The sequence below is a fragment of the Hyperolius riggenbachi genome, chromosome 2, assembly GCF_040937935.1.
Source record: "Hyperolius riggenbachi isolate aHypRig1 chromosome 2, aHypRig1.pri, whole genome shotgun sequence".
Classification (NCBI taxonomy): Eukaryota; Metazoa; Chordata; class Amphibia; order Anura; family Hyperoliidae; genus Hyperolius; species Hyperolius riggenbachi.
In genome coordinates, this window is record NC_090647.1 from 121336765 (window position 1) to 121358003 (window position 21239).

General features: G+C 44.6%; 1 protein-coding gene across 1 annotated transcript in view; it reads right to left on the reverse strand.

Moving 5' to 3' along the window:
* The window catches only part of SLC48A1 (solute carrier family 48 member 1), a 46377-nt gene that overhangs the window by 4992 nt on the left and 20146 nt on the right, over positions 1–21239 (reverse strand). Inside the window, exon 2 of the mRNA XM_068267309.1 lies at positions 1937–2104. Coding sequence (XP_068123410.1) covers positions 1937–2104 — 168 coding nt within the window. The remainder of the gene's footprint in view (positions 1–1936; positions 2105–21239) is intronic.

The window sequence follows — 21239 nt, forward strand, 5'->3', positions numbered from 1 at the left end:
AACACAGGTTCACTTTATGCGCTTTAACTCCGCTCAACTGCTGCAACAGATTACACACTTTAGGCAGATAAAACATAGCTTAACCCCATCAGTACTTTGCCATACTAGGAAGTGCAAGAAATGGGTCCACTCCAATAGGGACGGTCATGAGTTGATGCTGAATTATGCAAGTTCTGTGTACAAATATATGTAACTTAACCACTTCAGCCTACAGGGTTGAAATTTTTTTTGCATCTGAGCAACTTTCACCTGCCATTCATTTGCTAATAACTTTATCACTACTCGGCACAATTAATGGATCTATATCTTGTTTTTTCCGCCACCAATTAGGCTTTCTGTGGGTGATACATTTTGCTGAGAATTAATTTATTGTAAATCCATTTTAACAGGAATATTAAGAAAGAAATGGAAAAAAATCATTATTCCTCAGCTTTTGGCCATTATAGTTTGAAATTAATACATGCTACCATAATTAAAACCTATGTACTTTATTTACCAATTTGTCCCGCTTATTACACCATTTAAATTATGTCCCTATCACAATGTATGGCGCCGATATTCAATTTGGAAATAAAGGTGCATTTTTTTCAATTTGTGTCCATCACTATTTAGAAGCCCATAATTTAATAAATCATATTGATATACTCCTTTGACATGAATATTTAAAAAGTTCAGACCCTTAGGTAACTATTTATGGTTTTTTTTTTTATTATTGTAATTTTTTTTATAAAACTTGTATGTCGGTATTTTTTGGTGTGGGAGGTAAACGGGGGATTTTTCATGTAATGTATTTAATACAAAGTGTGTTTTTGGTGTAGTTTGCTATTTGGCCACAAGATGGCTACAGTCAAAAAGTCCTGGGAGCGATCGATCTCGCTCCCAGGAAGAAGAAAGAAGACCAGAGCTCAGAAAAGCCGCAGCATCTGAAGAGACGCTGTCGGCTTTTCTCCGGGGGGGGGGGGGGGGGGGGGGGTCCGACCAGTGAAAGGGATTTATAATCCCTTTCATTGATCGCTGAGCTAACGGCCAGCAGCGGGGGCCCGCGGGAGCGCGCACAAGGGGGCCCGCGGGAGTGCGCGCAGCCTACCTGGACGAAAATTTTCATCCAGTTAGGCTGAAGTGGTTAAAAATGGATCAACTACATTACACCTGGGCAGAATTCGATTGGCCCATTCTCAGCTGCATACATTTGCATAATTATCTTAGAATTGTTAGCATTTCAGTGACCACCACTACAGTCCAACTTTTAAACATGTGAAAGTAAGCAATCTACAGCATACCAAAATTTCATATTATGGTTCTTAAGCAGATACCAGAAACTTGTAATAAAAGATTGGGATGTACGAAGAAGTTTATTGAATGACTACCTGTGTTCTGACAGACTTGAAAATAACAGACTTGCTGGCTGACTTTTTCACACATCCTGAACTTTTATTACTGGTTACTATTCTCTGCTACAGACTAACCAAAGAGCTCATGGTGAACCAGAACTCCTAGGAGTGTGTAAGGGGCTACAATGGCTCAAAAAGCCCCCTTACTAAAAAAATTCATGGAAAACAAGAGTTTGCCCCCTTAATTCATGGAAAACAAGAGTTTGCCCCCTTAAAACAAAGTATTTGTGATAATTCATGTTGGAGTGAGCTTGAGATGTCTCCCAGTGCATCACTGCTGAATATATGCAAATTAACATTGTCGTCCTTAGAAGCTAAACACACCTCCAGATCCGCTGGAATGCAATGATGTGTCAGCTTGTAATTAATACAAAGCCATAATAATCCAACATGCATACAGACTGTTTCGGATTGGTTGATCCTCATCAGTGCATGGCATGGATTAATTTGGCTCTATGGAGCAGGACTTGAAAAAGAGGTATTCTCTGCAAGAGACGGTCAGACCCATCTAGTACAATTTCACACCATCATGTTTGGATACTTACACTGATGATTAGTTATGGCTAAAATAAGGAATGTGATGAATGCTACCAAGCCCAAGAAAAAGAAGAGAATCCCAATGCAGAGGAAGAAGCGGAGTCCCTTCAACCATGTTCTCCAAAAGTCCTGTACGTACATGATGTGTGTGATGAGGGCCCAGAGCGCCAGCACACCTGAGAAATAAAACCACATTATTTCATACATCCTGGCACTTTTCTCACATTACAACCCCAGTTTGAAGTTACAGTTAGTCATGCATATCAAATGGAATAAAACATAATTTGCATCCATCATCTCAGGAGTTGTATGAAACCCTGTGTCCTCTGTATTCCCACCAGCATGCAAGAGGACCCACTCCCTCCTCAGTGTAAAAAAAAAGAGTTAAGTAGAAGCACACTGAGGGCTGGTGCGCACCAAGAGCGGTTATGAGCGTTTTTAAAAATGTTTGCGGATGCTTGGCTAATGTATTTCAATGCGATGGTGCACACCAGAGAGATTCCTTTTTTCCCCCCAAAAGCAAACTCGGGTCTTGCAGCCTTTTTGCTGATTTCTAAGCCGATTCTGCCTTAATGTTAAGTATAGGAAAGTGGAAACCCGCTCTGAAAAACGCTAGGTTTTCCAAGCGTTTTTGTTACAGTAGTAGTTCCGTTGTACTGTAACAAAATAGAAAACAATGCTACACAAAAACGCTCCAAAAACCGCTAGGCATGTTTAGAAAATTGCTCCAAACATGCATAGAATCTCTCTGAAAAACCGCTTGTGTTTCAGATACGCTAGCGGTTTTTGGTGTGCACTGGCTCTAATGGTGGCCATACATGGTACAACTTTTTCATCCAATCTTACCATTTCTATGTAGTATAAGGGTAAATTAAGTGAATGTAATGAAAGGATAATTTAGGCAGTTCCCTTATATTACATAGAATTGGTAAGGTTGGATGAAAAATTGTACCATGTATGGCCACCATAATAAGGAGGTTTTTTTACTGCAGGCAGTGAGGGTGAAAAAAACAAAACATAGGATTTATACTTACCTGAGGCTACCTCAAGCCCCCTGTATTCCATCTGTTCGATCGTGGTATTTCTGGGCATTCCTATTCTTTTCTCTTGCAGTGGAGTCTGCGATCCAACCCAGTCCACTGAGCATGTGCGGTTCCAGCTACGCGCTCCCCCAATCACGCAACCGTAGCCGGGTGTACACTGTGCAAGCAGTTACAGTCGTAGCAAACTGTGCATGTGCAGAATGCTCCTGACCATGGGAGTGCACTCGGCCAGAACCACACATCATGCACAGTAGAGCAAGACTGGGCCAGTCAAGGAAGGTACCGGGACACACTGCAGGAGAACGGAGCAGCCTGGGAGGGCGCTGATCAAACAGCTCAACTACAGGGAGCTGGAGAAGCCCCAGGTAACTATAAAACATTAACAAAACGAAGTTGCCTCTAAGTAATGAAATAAAAACTACTTCTCAATAAGTATGAAAATAATGGTAATTTTCTTAGGACAAACAATTTGACAATAAAAGCACGATTTAAAAAAACACTGGGTACTAATTTGATGCCTCACATAAAGTAAAAAAACAAAAACAAAAATTAAACACAATTCCGACATGGTAAACTCGAAAGAAACTGAAGAAATTAAGAAATAGTTGTTCCAAAAAACAAAAAAGAGGAACAGTGAAATGTTCCCATCTCTATCAATATTCTTTTTGTGATGTAAAACCTTATAACTGTACATGACTCAGCTATCTACAGTATATGTGAAAGGTGCTGAGTAGAGTTTCGCTCTGTTAATTGCTGACAGGACTGTGATGCCACGTGTTACCCTCTGCTGCAGCTGTAGCAGTGAGCTAGCAAAAGCACCTCAGCATTTTCTCTAACTAGTTGGACCCACATCATTCTGTGCTTCTCTGTGCTTAGTCCACACACCCACCCAATACAGTTGATCCAGGCTTAAAGGAGAACTAAGGGAGAACTAAGGGGTTTGTTACAGAACCCCCCCCCCCCCCCCCCCCAAAAAAAAAACACATATCCTAACTCCTGTTTATCAGTTATCACAATTAATTATTGTAGTGTACAAGATACAGAGGCGCCAAAAGAATAAAAGGTAATTAGACAAAGTTAAAAAACCAACTGGTTAAAAAGAGGAGGCAGCGGTGGTCTTACCCCCTCCAAACAGACACAGGCAAGGACTGCGATTCAGACCCAAGACGAATTACACTATTGGGGCTCTTGGTGTCCCTCTGCTTCACAATTAATTATTATTATTATTGATTTATAAAGCGCCAACATATTCCGTGGCGCTGTACAATGTAAGAAACAGACATGGGGTACATAATACAGACAATGGTGTACACTAATATACAAGATACATAATTAGTGACAAAATACAAAAATGATACAGCATACAGAATACAAAATACAGAAGTGGTAATGACAGTGATAAAAGTAACATGATGAATAAAATGTATAATGATTTCCAAGACACAAAAGGGGGAGAGAGCCCTGCCCTTGCGAGCTTACAATCTAAAGGGAATGGGGGGAAATCATTAGTATATAGGCAATATAAGTTATCACCAACACGAAACAGACTTTCAGACCATTGTTAGCCTAATCATAAGAGTATTTTTGCTATTTATTTATATTAAAGTTTTTATGTTCTCCCTGCATCTACATGGGTTTTTATACAGGCACTCCCGTTTCCGCACACATTTCAAAAACATACACAGACAAGGTCATTGGCTTCCACATAAATTGGCCCTAGACTGCAATTGACGTAAGACTATGATAGGGATTGGATTGTGAGCCCCTCTGAGGGACAGTTCGCGACAAGGATATACATTCAGCTGTGAAAGAAAAATCACATGGCTCTGGTGTGATCAATCCCATTCAAATACATTGGCCAAGCGCTGGCATTTTAAAAAGTGCTCAGAAGCACTCTTGGTGTGACCTGGCCCTAAGAAAAACTACTGTATATTTCAGTGCCTGTATTTCCAGGTTCCTACAGGCTGTGTTCCCACTTGAGAGTAAAACGGACTTTGTTTGACCATTTTACTGCATTGTAAAAGTGAACGTGAACAGCTCTTATTTTATATTTAGGTGCCATTTACACTTGTCAGTCTGCAACGGATCCATTGCGGTGAGCGGACCGCACTTGCAGTCTGCAAGAATAATGGACAGGCGCGTGCATTCCCCATATAGCCTATGGTGGTAACACATTTGCCCCAGGCTCCAGAGGACCATCTCATTACTCTTGTACATGGCGAGGAAAGGAACAGCGCTACTTAAAAACAGATTGCATCAGGATTATGTGTGTTCCTAGCCCTATAGGCCCTTATGCAATTAACTTTTTCTTCCAAGTTTTCTCCTAGGAGATAATATTTCTTCAGTTTAAAATAACTTTCCAGCATTTTGCAATTGAAAAAATGGAACCAAAAGTAGTTGAATAAGTACTGTTACATTTATTTTGAGTATTTTCTGGCTTGTTGGTGGTTTAAAAGACATTTTACTGTCAAGTTTTGTAAATATCTTCTAGGAGAAAACTTAAGCTGGCCACTAACGGTCCAATTTCTAGCGAAAAATCGTTCGAGCGATCAGAAATTCTGATCGGACGAAGAATCGTTCACTACACCATCAACTAACCAATCATTGCTTCCTATCTATCACGACCACCAAGAAAATCCACATTTCCGTTCGATGAAAATTCATTCGGGCGACATTTTTTTCACTCGTTCATAATCGATTGTGTCCACCAATGGAGATTATTTACAACCAATCCGATTAGAATTTGATCGCTCGAACGATTATTCGCTAGAAATTGGACAGTTAGTGGCCAGCTTAAGAATAACAATCGCACATGGGCCACAGTGTTTTACTGTAGAGGAACTGAAGGAAAGAAAGTCAGTTACATTTTGCATTAATTTCTCTTGAATTGGAGTGACAGTTGCAAAAGCAGTTCCACATGGAAATGATAAAACGGGAGCTCATCAGTAACAGCCACAGATACAGAGAACATCAGAATGAGGAACACAGCTGTTCATTGAAAACAGTTTAGTGTACAATGTTGAGTTTAGTGTACAATGTTGCATAACTAAATGTGACCCTGGGACTTCGTAATGTTCCTTGTTCATTCTGGAACAAAGCTACAACATTGCCACATGCTGCAGTGACTCTGCAAATTTCCCAAATTATCCACTATGACTTGGCAGAAAGGGCAACATTGTATCTAGATGCCTGATGATCCATGTCAGCATGCAGACCGCCACGGAGGCTACCCATTACAAGCAGGGAGCACCACACTTGTATTGTGTGGATCTTGCCATGTATGGGAAAGCACACAGTGCAGCACTCAGCATTAAAGTCAATAGCCTGCATAAACTTCTTGGTTAAAGAAGAAAAAAAAAAATCAAAAAAATCAATAGCCTGCTTGGAAATTAGATTTTTTGTTTGTTTGTTTTTTTTTTAGTTTCTTTTCTGCAGTTAGAAAAAAAACACCCTCGTTTTCCCCACATATTGCATGCATTTGCATCGTCTATGCATTTCGCTGAAAAAAATAAAAACAACAAATTACATGCAGAAAAACAAAAAACGCAATCACAGACCACTGGAAAAATGCAAAACCATCTGCATTATTGCAGGGACACACATGCTACCTGTGAAGAGTATTCATTATTATGTTGAACCTTTAGAGGCCAATACCCTGTGAATTGTTAAGAGTACTAACTTGCCCATGTGCAGTACTAACTTATAACTGTGCCCATGTGCAGTACCAAGCCGCTTGTCTTTTACACCAAAGCTTCCCAACAGTACATGTTTTGTAGAAAACCACATTCACATGTGGGGTAATCAGAGTCTCAGTAGAGCTGATTACCTCTGTGGATTCCCACAAAACCTGCACTGTTGGTGGGCCTTGAGGACAGATTTGGGGAACACCACTCAGACTGAAACCCGAGTACTTCATAGCTTACCAAGGAGACCCCAAGGCTTCTTAAAGGACCCCCGAGGTGAAAATTAATGAAACAATTGGATCTATCCTCCTCCTAAAAATCACTTTAAGATATTCCAATTTTATTTTTAAATCTACTTTAAGTTTTTACTGTTTTATTGTTTTTGCTCAATGACACATTCATTGAAATATGCCAGAGCTAAAATCTATGAACTATTGAACCTTTTTATCTCTTTCCTGCTCTCAGAATCCATTTTCTGCTAGGAAAGTGTTTTATAGTCGTAATTTCATATCAGTTAGGGTCACACTGTAGTCTCACCAAGTCCTGACAGGAACTGCCACTTACATACCTGATGTTTAACTCTTACAGGCAGAGAAAGAAAAAAAAGGAACACAGCATAGTTATTTGTGTGTTAGACACTGTACCTATACATGTCTATCTCATCATGTCACATGTCACCTTGGGTATACTTTAACATTAAAGTCAGACCGCTGCAACAGCGGCCCAGCAAGGAACGAGGGGACACAGAGGACTGGGAAGGCTCTGAGGGATCCAGAGCCTTCCCTCTTCTTAGGCGAGTATCTACGGATTTTCTGGGGGATGGTTACAGGTATACTTCACATTTTGCTAATAATAAAACTTAGGTAAAAAAACAAAAAACCAAATAAACCTGCTATATTACACAAGCATTGATCAGAAGAAAGTGAGTTGCTGAGTAATAACCAAGCGTTAGGTATGGCAAGAAAACTACATTTTAGTAGGCTTATGGATTTCGATAGGATCTCTTTTCCTCAGTTAGGAACAGTTTCCGGCACTTGGGCCACTAAAACTGAAGCTCCTCCCAACCCTACCCCAGGGATTTTTAGTACCTTATTAAAGCATACCTGAAATGACATGGAGTTACAAATTACCCAGCAAGCTCATGGTGAACCAGAAATCCTAGGAGCGTGTAAGGGGCTACAAAGGACCAAAAAGACCTCTTACTAAAATGTTATGCAAAACAGAAGTTTTTCTTCTTAAGGGCCGGTTCAGACGGGCGGCTTCCGGCTCCTCGTCTTGGCTGTCTCATTCGGGCCTTTTCTGCAGCAATCAGTGGTTTTTGTCTTCGCAAGGGGACATGAAGACATGGCGGTGAATCGTCCCTAGAAGCCACGAGGCGTCCAGGGTCACCTGAAATGACGGGGAAAATCGGGATCGGAACGCCGCGTTTGCGGAATCAACGGTAATCGTGCAATGTTAAACGCTCCGATTCACTTCAATGGGAACGTTTAACTGACAAGTCCCGGGTGCTTGGCGGTAAACTCCACCAGGTGTCAGTGTGAACCGGCACTAAATCAGAAGGTATTTGGGATTATTCAGGTTGGAGTGAGCTTATGAGGTCTCCCACAATGCATCACTGCTGAATATATGCAAATCATCCCTTTGTTGTCCATAATAGCTAAACACGCCTCTAGAATATTGCATACTGTGGTAGAATATTTGCAATGTTACCAATATTTTACTATTGTCTTATCATATCCTATCCTCACACTAACCTCGCCCTATCTACCCTCTACCTTGAGTCACTGCTACTATCTGGAGTTTGGATATACAGTAGCCAATCTCTGGCACTACTAACACTAGCCAGAGTTTGGCTATACAGTATAATGTAACTAGTTGGATGCACCACACGTCCTTTGCGCCAACGTATAGCGGAACATTTTAATAGCCCGGGTAGATGCATTAAAGTGAACCTAAAGTCTAGGGAAAAAAATGAGATTTACTCACCTGGGCTTCCCTCAGCCCCCTGCAGCCGATCGGTGCCCTCGCAGCTCCACTCCGATGGTCCAGGACCTGCCGGCGAACACTTCCAGTTTGGCCGTCACCGGTCGACAGACATGGGAACTAGTGTTGGGCGAACATCTAGATGTTCGGGTTCGGGCCGAACAGGCCGAACATGGCCGCGATGTTCGGGTGTTCGACCCGAACATAATGGAAGTCAATGGGGACCCGAACTTTTGTGCTTTGTAAAGCCTCCTTACATGCTACATACCCCAAATTTACAGGGTATGTGCACCTTGGGAGTGGGTACAAGAGGAAAAAATTTTTAGCAAAAAGAGCTTATAGTTTTTGAGAAAATCGATTTTAAAGTTTCAAAGGGAAAACTGTCTTTTAAATGCGGGAAATGTCTGTTTTCTTTGCACAGGTAACATGCTTTTTGTCGGCATGCAGTCATAAATGTAATACATATAAGAGGTTCCAGGAAAAGGGACCGGTAACGCTAACCCAGCAGCAGCACATGTGATGGAACAGGAGGAGGGTGGCGCAGGAGGAGAAGGCCACGCTTTGTGAGACACAACAACCCAGGCCTTGCATGAGGACAAGAAGCGTGCGAATAGCATGCTTTGTACCGCCATGCAGTCATAAATGTAATAAAGATAAGTGGTTCAATAAACAGGGACCACGCGGCAACGCTAACCCAGCAGCAGCAGACGTGATGGAACAGGAGGAGGCGCAGGAGGAGAAGGCCACGCTTTGTGAGACACAACAACCCATGAGGACAAGAAGCGTGCGGATAGCATGCTTTGTACCGCCATGCAGTCATAAATGTAATAAAGATAAGAGGTTCCATAAACAGGGACCGGCAACGCTAACCCAGCAGCAGCAGCAGCAGCACACGTGATGGAACAGGAGGAGGCGCAGGAGGAGAAGGCCACGCTTTGTGAGACACAACAACCCAGGCCTTGCATGAGGACAAGAAGCGTGCGGATAGCATGCTTTGTACCGCCATGCAGTCATAAATGTTATAAAGATAAGTGGTTCAATAAACAGGGACCACGCGGCAACGCTAACCCAGCAGCAGCAGACGTGATGGAACAGGAGGAGGCGCAGGAGGAGAAGAAGGCCATGCTTTTTGAAACACAACAACCCAGGCCTTGCATGAGGACAAAAAGCGTGCGGATATAGCAGCAATGCTTTTTGCCGCCATGCAGTCATAAATGTAATACAGATGAGAGGTTCAATAAACAGGGACCGGAAATGCTAAACCATCCCAGATGTTCATTGGTCATGTTACTTGGTTGGGGTCCTGGAGTGTTGCGTAGTCGTTTCCAATCCAGGATTGATTCATTTTAATTTGAGTCAGACGGTCTGCATTTTCTGTGGAGAGGCGGATACGCCGATCTGTGACGATGCCTCCGGCAGCACTGAAACAGCGTTCCGACATAACGCTGGCTGCCGGGCAAGCCAGCACCTCTATTGCGTACATTGCCAGTTCGTGCCAGGTGTCTAGCTTCATGCCCGGTTTCAGGTCCAGCAGTGCCAGCCACAAATCCGTCTGTTCCTTTATTCCCCTCCAAATTTCCTCCCCTGTGTGCTGCTTATCCCCAAGGCAGATCAGCTTCAGCAACGCTTGCTGACGCATGCCAACAGCTGTGCTGCACTGCTTCCACGATCCTACTGCTGCTGGTGCTGGGTTAGCGTTTCCGGATGAGGTACAGCTTTGAGATGCGTTGGAGGAGAAGGAGTCAGAGAGGTAGGTGCTGCTGTTGTTATCCAGTGGGAGGGACGGCGGTGCAGCTGTTTGCGGCGTGGGCAACACCCGCGCCGTAGCAGGTGAGGAATCGCTGCCAGGCTCCACAAGGTTCACCCAGTGCGCGGTAAGGGAGATGTATCGACCCTGGCCGAACGCACTCGTCCAGGTGTCAGTGGTGAGGTGAACCTTGCAGGCAACGGCATTCTTCAAGCTTCGGGTTATTTAGCTGACCACGTGCTCATGCAACTCAGGCACTGCAGAGCGCGCAAAGTGGTAGCGGCTGGGAACCACGTAACGTGGGATGGCCACTGACATCATGCCCTTGAAGCTGTTTGTCTCCACCACTCGATATGGCAGCATTTCGCAGGCCAGAACCTTGGCTATGCTGGCTGGCTGTTACTGCCACGGCCCGGGGGTCATTTGCTGGCAATTTCCTCTTGCGCTCAAACATCTCAGAGACAGACAACTCAACCGTAGGGCTGCACACCGAAGGGCTGTTGGTTGTTGTGTTTGATGAACACTGGGAGACCTCAAGAGCACTAGTCCGGAAAGTGACAGTGCCAGCATCGTCTGATGTTTGTGAATGTTGTGAACCACGCAATGGCTGGGCTACTGCTGCTGCTGAGGCGGGTCTGGTGAACCCAAGGGAGGCAGTGTTGCTGGTGGTACCCTGTTCTGCTGCGTTTGCCCACAGAGTGGGATGTTTGGATAGAATGTGGCGGCTCATGCTGGTGGTGGAGAGGTTGTTAATACTTTTCCCCCTGCTCAGGCGGGTCTTGCACACCTTGCAAATCGCCATGGTAACATCCTCAGTGCAGTCTTCAAAGAAAGCCCAGACTTTGGAGCACCTGCCTTGCTGGCGATTTCTGTTTGCGCCTCTTTTGCCTCTCACTTGAACTTCCATGCTTGTGGTGCCTGAAATTGCGCGCCGCCTACCTTGTGGCACAAGGCGAACTCGTGCAGCAGTGGGTTCCTCAACAGACTCATCTGTGCTGCTGCTACGACGGCGATGTTCTCGTTCACAAACAAAATCTGGGTCTATGTCCACATTGTCCATACCCTCCTCTTCCATCTCCTCAAACTCGTCATATGTCATTGTGGGGGGCCGCCGCCGTGGAGTAGAGCTCCCCAGAACAACCTCTGCGCAGCTCACTCCAACATCGTCTGGTTATCTGGCAGTTGTGTGCGTGGTGTCGCTGCCGGTTGTGTCAGCTTTGTGCCCACTGGCTCCTTGTAACTGGCTGAGGACTCGGACCTCGTGCGTGATGTGCTGGTGCTGCTTAACCCACTGCTGGACGCTTGAGAGGTCATCCAAGTAATTATCTGGTCCTGTTCTTTTGGATCTGTGAGGGTTGTTGTCCTGGACAACATGGGCGGTATTGAGTGGGTTTTCTTGGGTGCTCCCCTGTGGCCTGTACGTGAACCGTCAGGGGAAACACCTCTTCCCTTGCCCCTCCCTCTTTCACCGGATTTCTTCCTCATTTCACTTATCCTTAACCTTCTTGGCGGTAACCCCGAACATAGTTCGGGGTAAGCCGCCGGAGGGTGCCGCTCAGGCCCTGCTGGGCCGATTTGTTTAATTTTTTTTTTGCTGGACGCAGCTAGCACTTTGCTAGCTGCGCCAGCACCCCGATCGCCGCCGCCGCGCGCCCGATCGCCGCTATACGGTGCGGCGCGCAGCCCCCCCCCCAGACCCCGTGCGCTGCCTGGCCAATCAGTGCCAGGCAGCGCCGAGGGGTGGCCCGGGACTCCCAATGACGACCCGACGTCGGTGACGTCATCCCGCCCGTCGCCATGGCGACGGGGGAAGCCCTCCAGGAAATCCCGTTCTTTGAACGGGATTTCCTGATCGGAGATCGCCGAAGGCGATCGAAGAGGGCGGGGGGATGCCGCTGAGCAGCGGCTATCATGTAGCGAGCCCTGGGCTCGCTACATGATATAGAAAAAAAATTTTTTTTTAAAAAAACTGCCGCGCTGCCTCCTGGCGTGTTTTTTTATACCGCCAGGAGGGTTAAAGTACACGCTGACTGGCAGCAGTACAGTGGCAGTACAGAAATGCTATACAGTGGTGGGTGAGCGGTGTACTACTATTGTCAGCAGCGACACAGAGCACAATGCTATACAGTGGCGGGTGAGCGGTGTACTACTGTTCCCAGCAGACACAGAGTGGAAGTAAACACAATGCTATATAGTGTGGCTGAGCCGTGTACACAGAGTGGCATTAAACACAATGCTATATAGTCTGCTATATAGTCACCCCGAACAGATCACCCTGTTCACAGATCACAGTGGCAAACACTGTTCGCCCAACACTACTGGGAGGGAACGCAGATTTTAGTACCTAACCACACGATAAAACATGTTTTCCGGGGTCGGACTCTGAGGCACATACAGATGGTCCCGATCATCATCCTCATCATACAACTCTTCTCCAGAGTCTGACCCACCCACCACCTCTGCCACCCCAACATCCCCAGACACAGACCCCTCATCGTCCTCAACATTAACTTGGGATGCTGGCCTGAGCCAGACCTCCTCCTCCACATCAGGCCCCATCATCTCCTCAATGGCAGCCCTCATTAATCGCTCTGGCGACGGACCAATGGACACAACGTTCTCCTCCGGGGAGGGCTGCTGCTGACCACTGGCTGCTGGGGTGGATGTTATAGCTTGCGTGGGGCGTTGGCTGTTGCTGTTGTTGGGAGTGCTGCTCACAGCGGAGGTCTCTGGGGAACTCATGTTGAGCTCATATAGTGGTTGACGGTGAGTGGAGTATTACTGATCCCAGCAATATACACACTGACTGGCAGAGTACGCAATGCTATATAGTGTGGCTGAGCGGTGTACACAGAGTGGCAGTAAACACAAAGCTATATAGTCTGGCTGAGCGAGCGGTGTACTTTCTGTTCCCAGCAGAATCAGAGTGGCAGTAAACAATGGTATATAGTCTGGCTGAGCAGTGTACACAGAGTGTCAGTAAACAATGGTATATAGTCTGGCTGAGCGGTGTACACAGAGTGTTAGTAAACAATGCTATATAATCTGGCTGAGCAGTGTACACAGAGTGTCAGTAAACAATGGTATAAAGTCTGGCTGAGCGGTGTACACAGAGTGTCAGTAAACAATGCTATATAATCTGGCTGAGCGGTGTACACAGAGTGTCAGTAAACAATGGTATATAGTCTGGCTGAGCGGTGTACACAGAGTGTCAGTAAACAATGGTATATAGTCTGGCTGAGCGGTGTACACAGAGTATCAGTAAACAATGGTATATAGTCTGGCTGAGCGGTGTACACAGAGTGTCAGTAAACAATGGTATATAGTCTGGCTGAGCGGTGTACACAGAGTGTCAGTAAACAATGGTATATAGTCTGGCTGAGCGGTGTACACAGAGTGTCAGTAAACAATGGTATATAGTCTGGCTGAGCGGTGTACACAGAGTGTCAGTAAACAATGGTATATAGTCTGGCTGAGCGGTGTACACAGAGTGTCAGTAAACAATGGTATATAGTCTGGCTGAGCGGTGTACACAGAGTGTCAGTAAACAATGGTATATAGTCTGGCTGAGCGGTGTACACAGAGTGTCAGTAAACAATGGTATATAGTCTGGCTAAGCGGTGTACACAGAGTGTCAGTAAACAATGGTATATAGTCTGGCTGAGCGGTGTACACAGAGTGTCAGTAAACAATGGTATATAGTCTGGCTGAGCGGTGTACACAGAGTGTCAGTAAACAATGGTATATAGTCTGGCTGAGCGGTGTACACAGAGTGTCAGTAAACAATGGTATATAGTCTGGCTGAGCGGTGTACACAGAGTGTCAGTAAACAATGGTATATAGTCTGGCTGAGCGGTGTACACAGAGTGGCAGTAAACACAATGCTATATATAGCGTGGCTGAGCGAGGTGCACAGTGGCTGTACACACAATGCTATATAGTCAGGCTAAGCCGTGTACACAGAGTGTCAGAAAACACAATGCTATATATAGCGTGGCTGAGCGAGGTGCACAGTGGCAGTACACACAATGCTATATAGTCAGGCTAAGCCGTGTACACAGAGTGTCAGAAAACACAATGCTATATATAGCGTGGCAGAGCGAGGTACACAGTGGCAGTACACACAATGCTATATAGCCAGGCTAAGCCGTGTACACTGAGTGTCAGAAAACACAATGCTATATATAGCGTGGCTGAGCGAGGTACACAGTGGCAGTAAACAATGCTATATATATAATATATATATATATATATATATATATATATATATATATATATATATATATATATATATATATATATATATATATATATATATATAGTGTGGCTGAGCGAGCGGTGTACTACTGTTCCCAGCAGCGACACACAATGACTGGGGGGGACCCTGGCTAGCGTGGCTGGAGAGCGAACTACCCTGCCTGCCTACCCAAAGCTAAACCCACAGAGAAATTGCGGAGATATGACGTGGTTCGGGTATTTATTTACCCGAACCACGTGACCGTTCGGCCAATCAGAGCGCGTTCGGGCCCGAACCACGTGACCCGTTCAGCCAATCACAGCGCTAGCCGAACGTTCGGGGAACGTTCGGCCATGCGCTCTTAGTTCGGCCATGTGGCCGAACGGTTTGGCCGAGCACCGTCAGGTGTTCGGACGAACTCGAACATCACCCGAACAGGGTGATGTTCTGCAGAACCCGAACAGTGGCGAACACTGTTCGCCCAACACTAATGGGAACGCAAGTGATTCTTCGCGTTCCAAGCCTGTATATCGCCCCCTATGCTGCTATTGCGGCCAGGAGGCCTCAAGGTGAGTAAATCTCATTTTTTTCCCTTGACTTTAGGTTCACTCTAAGGACAATGCATTGATAGTGGGTCTATCCAGTGTGTCCAAACACTTTTTAAAGGTGCATCAAGGAGATTTGTCTTCTTTCCTTCCAGGATGTAGAAAGGGTTGTGCGACATTCGAGGGGAGGTGATTTACACAGGAGATTAATCAAAAGGGAAGCCTTTTGGATTTGGCAACTGGGTGCACACACTCCTTTAGGTCTCAACACCCGTTGGGACCTGAGTTTAGTATATGATATTAGATAATATATCATGTATATTTGATGTGCCATTCTGTTTGTCTATTTATAGTATGGAAAATCCATTTGAGAGATAGGATGTATAGGAGTCTTTGCATAAGTACACAAGCTATATTGTAATGATCTCCACAATTTTGCAAATTTTGTACTTTTGTATACACACACACACACACACACACACACACACACACCCTATCATATGTCTTTATACATGTATCATTATGACTCATGTAATTTTTATTGATGTTCTATTAAAGGTGTGCTATTCCTTTAAGACAGGTGATACCCCCCTTCTGGATGGGACCTTGTACCTATATAACTTCTGCTGAATCACCTGTTCATTAGCTATGATTAAAGGGACTCCGAGGAGTGCCCAAATTTAAAAGAATACACTTACCTGGGGGGCTTCTTCCAGCTCACCGTAGGTGGCGAGATCCTGCGGCGTCCTCCTGGCTATTCTCCTTCAGCCTCCGCCGGCCCCCCATTACCGGCGTCACCCGGGCCTGGTGTCGGCCGGCTCTTCCTGGTAAATGATGCAATGAATCATCACTCCGGCCGGCGTGACAGGTCTGCACATGCGCGGCAAACCCGTGCATGCGCAGACCTGTCACGCTGGCCGCTGTGATGACGTGAAGCGGCCAGCGTGATGACGCATTGCGTCATTTACCAGGAAGAGCCGGCCGACACCAGGCCCGGGTGACGCCAGTAATGGGAGGCCGGCGGAGGCTGTATATGTATTTTTTTTTAAATTGGGCACTCCTCGGAGTCCCTTTAAGGAGCCATGAGTTTGCTCCGATACGCGTGAGCTGAATTGCTGTTTGTCCACATATGCTTCAATAAAAATATGACTTTTATTCCAAGATTGGTGCAGCGGGATTCTGCTCTCCACATATACCTGCCTCATCTGGCACACATCGCAACCAGATTTCCTGTTCCGAACCCATGCTACTCATTTATTACGAAATCTCCACACTGACCGTGAACTGTGGCTACACTACAGACATCTGTGGCTACACTAGACAGACAATCTGTGGTACCCCCCCCCCCCCCCAAAAAGTAAAATGTCTGGGTCCCCAGATTTTTCGTGGCATTCCAGCAACATTCAGGGCCCAAAACAGAATCTGTTAGCAGCACTTGAAAACTCAAGGGGACAACATTTAGGGTCTTAGGGCCGGTTCACATTACAAACACGGATGGCCACGCATGCAGAACGCAACGCGTACGAACGCACGCCATCCGCATTTGTATGCGTTGCGTGGCTGATCCCATCACTGAAAAGTGAATGGGACAGCCGCACGTTTATGCAAAATCTGCGTGCAGCATGCGTTCCCGGACCGCACTGGTCCGGAACGCATGCAGTGTGAACATCAGACAGTGCACTCTATGCACTGTCTGATGTCGTGCGTGTTGGCCTCCTGCACGAGTTTCCAAAACGCGGTTGGAAACGCGTGCAGTGTGAACGGGCCCTTATTCAGTAAACCTGCCTCTTAAATTCTTGAAGGAGAGGGTTTTCTCTTATTTACAAAACATTACCTGGCAAGTTACAAAGTACAAAAAGTAGGTAAGAAAATCTCAGAATATAAAACCCTTCTTCAGCTAGTTATTTGAAGTTGTACAGTGCATAGAAACTTAAAGTGGGATAAAACCGATATATTAAATAAAAAAAATGTGTTTTCCTACTTTTTATTACCCATTCAATTACTATATTTGCCTTGGTTCACAAGTAATAGCGTCTGTTTACAAATTGCAAGTTTCAAAAGTACAGTTTATCTGCTCTGAAAACGGCCATTGCATTTTCTTGCATAGCTGCTGTATTTATATATTAAATCTATTTAGTGATCACCTCTCAGCTCTCTGCTTCTACAGCAGAGAAAGCTCATTTCAGCACAGCTAGGAATGTTGCAGACAAAGAAATGTAAACAAAAGATAATGTGATCACCTATTCGGATGTTTGCAGAAACCACCCACTGAAGAAGTAGCTTTCCACTGAAGAACAAAGTGCTGTGTTTAACTGTTTGAATACTGTCCAGTAACTTTTTTATGGTAGTAGATTTTATGCTGTAAATAAATCTTTTAGAGCAAAGAGCAAAAACCTTTCAGGACCAAAGAATCATGGATCTTCAGTTTTAAACAAGCATTACTAGAAGTTATGATACTTTAACTTATTTAAAAAAGGAACAAAAAAAATTAAAATAAAATGCGTTCCTCAGCAGGTTTCAGCACGAGATTCATCACGTGAGTCAGCTGTTCACAGCACATTAGAAAAAGCAGTGTCATGTTTAGTAGCTGGTAGCTTACAACTCACATATCAGCATCTTATACAAGGAACCCACACCTTCTATTTAGCCCTTTATACACTACTAGCAATTCTGGTTCACCATGAGTTTGCTGAGCAATCTGTAACTCTATAGAGCCACATTAATCCATGCCATGCACTGACAAAACAGACAATTCGCACATGCAGCAGTGATGCACTGTAGGAGACCTCATGCGCTTACTCCCACTTGAATAATCAAAAATACCTTTGGTCTTAAGAAGGAAGATTACTGTTTTGTAAAGTTTTTAGTAAAAGGTCCCTTTTAGTCTAGGAGTTTTGGTTCACCATGAGCTTGCTGGGAAATCTGTAAGGCCCAGTGCACACCAGAAACCTCTAGCAGATCTGCAAAACGCTAGAGGTTTTTGAAGCAGATTTCAGAGCGATTCTAGGCATATTTAGAGACTTTTTCTAAACATGCCTAGCGTTTTTGTGTAGCAGATTTCATAAATTGTTACCGTAAAGCTGTTACTGAACAGTTTCTGTAACAAAAATGCCTGGAAAACTTCTCGGATCTAGCGTTTTTCAGAGCGGTTTGAGCTTTTCATATACTTCACATTGAGGCAGAAACGCATCTCCAAACCGCAAAAATGTTGCAGGAGCCACGTTTGCGGTTTGCTAAAAACCTCAAACCACTGGTGTGCACCATCCCATTGAGATACATTAACCAAGCATTTTCACAAGCGGCAGCGTTTTTGAAAACGCTACCAAAAACGATTGGTGTGCACTAGGCTTTAGTCTGGGTGTTTCAGGGCATACATATTGTTTTGGCGCCGCACAATTCGGTGCAGGGTGAGCCGAATGAGCTTGCACTTGTGAGTATACAAGTGAGTATAAGCTCCTCCCACTTAAACTTCCAAGAACATCTGGTCACCACTCCTTGCCTTTGCAGTTAGGGTATAGGATAGTCTCCTACCTTCCCATTTTCTGGCTAGGGTTATTATGTTTATAAATGTTATGGGACTTTGTGAGGGTATTGGGAAAAAAACAACTCGTTGCCATGTTTCTTTTATTGCACAATGGTTTCTCATTCATCCTCTCCTGATAGAAGTTGTAAGCATTCCCCACTCTAGCCAGGAAAAAAAAATACATGATTAAGAGCTGGTGCACACCAAGAGCGATTCTGAGCGTTTTAAAAACACTTGCTGGATGAAAATCGCTTGGCTAATGAATGTGAATGGGATGGTGCACACCAGACCCGTACGCTTTTTCCCCAAACGCAAACTCGGGTCCTGCAGCATTTTTGCTGATTTCTGAGACGTTTCTGCCTCAACGTACAGGAAAGTTGAAAACAGCTCTGAAAAGCACTAGATCACAGCGATTTTCCAAGAGTTTTTGTTACAGAAGCTGTTCAGTTACAGCTTTACTGCAACAAAATATAAAATCTGCTACACAAAAAATGTTTAAAAAAAATGCTAGGTATGTTTACAAAATCACTCTAAACATGCCTAGAATCGTGCTGAAAAAAACGCTTTAAAAACCACTAGCGTTTACGGATCCGCTAGCAGTTTTTGGTGTGCACTGGCACTTTAAGTGTATCCTGCAGCAAGGCTGAAATCTCACTTTAAAGTTCTCCAGGGGACCACTCTGAGATACGATGGTCAAGAATATCTATATGTGCCATTACTCTTCTGCTTCCAAAGTAATGCTCCCTTGCATAGTGCAAATATGTGATTAAAAGTGTGAAGTGTTTGAAGTGTTCTTGCTGAAATGGATTGCATTTCTCATCAGTTCCCAGGGGTTTCTGGGAAAACTTGCAATTCCCAAAGTTGTTTTACAGGAATCTCTTCATTCACCCGGCCTCAGGAATGCAGTCATTTGGAATACATTACATGTGGGAGGCAAGAAATATTAGACAGGGTACTATCAGAGATATCATGCAGCTTCTTGAGCAATGGCTGACGTAGAAAAATGATTTCATAAATGTCAGGACATCAGTACTTGACAATACAGCAATAACCTATGCATTGAGGAGCACACTAATAGGAATTCCACCACCTCTGTGGCATCAGTACAGAGAGATCAAAATCTTAAAAGCTCCAGGATCAAGGCAATACTTCATTCTATACTTCTGCTGAAATCTTGTCTAAAGTGGCCATACACTCATCAATTACCGTACTCCCATCGATATACAGCCGATTCTACTGCTCTGATCAAATCAGTGCTGTATTTTGCATGATCAATCAACCGATTGAGTCTGACTGAAATCGGCCTGGACAGGTCTATTTGGTCTGGGTTTTGGGAGAATGGACCCGGCAAGAACACACAGATTTTCATGCTGAAATACATTGTAGATCTGTGTGTAGTGTGTGGAGGAAATCAAGCAGGTAGATCCCTCTCTGGTCACATAATGATCTGCAGCTGCTAGTCATATCGAGCAGTGAGTCATATCGATCAGTGTATATTATGTTAATATTTAACCATGCACAGTGGTAAATACTTATCTTAATATTTAACTATGTACAGGAGTGCTTAGTGGTGGAACAGGAAAGCAATTGACATCCAGAAGGTACCCATTGTTTACCTGATTACCACTTAATGTGGCAAACAGATCAATCCCCCTCTGATCTGAATCACAGAGGGAATGAATCCCCCCCCCCCCACCCCCTCCTTTGTGGCTCATTAAGCTATAGCTTTCTGGCAGATTCAAATCCGAGTGATCAAATCTGTCAGTGAAAATGAATGGGTGTATAGGCCGCTTAAAGGGAACCTAAACTGAGAGGGATATGGATGTTTCCTTTTAAACCATACCAGTTGCCTGGCAGTCCTGCTGATCTCTTTGGCTGCAGTAGTGGGTGAATCACACACCTGAAACAAGCATGAAACTAATCCAGTCTGACTTCAGTCAGAGCATCTGATCTGCATGCTTGTTCAGGGGCTGTGGCTAAAAGTATTAGAGACACAGGATCAGCATAAAGTCAGGGAACTGGTATTATTTGAAAAGGAAAAATTCATATCCTTCTCAGTTTAGGTTCCCTTTAAAGTGAACCAGAGACAAAGCACCCTCATGTATTTGACCATATATATCAGTGGGAACATAAGAAAAAACACCTACCCTGCTCTCGGTTTAATTATTCACTGCTCAGCCTGCTTGTTAGCAGCCCTGAAAATCCCTGACTGAGCATTCAGCCTGGCTTTGCTCAGGAATAGTTATAGCCGAGTCTGTTTTCTCTGATGTCTTTTCAAGCCCAAGCCTGCCCCCTCCTGGCTCTGCTATAATGACTCAGCTATATTGATTCCTGAGCAAAAGCAGACTGAATGCTCAGTCAGGGATTTTATCAGGGCAGCTAACAAGCAGGCTGAGCAGTGAAGGATAAAACGGAGAGCAGGGTAGGTGTTTTCTATAATGTTCCCACTGGTATATATGGTTAAAGGGGAACTGAAGAGAGAGGTATATGGAGGCTGTCATGTTTATTTCCTTTTAATCAATACCAGTTGCCTGGCAGCCCTGCTGGTCT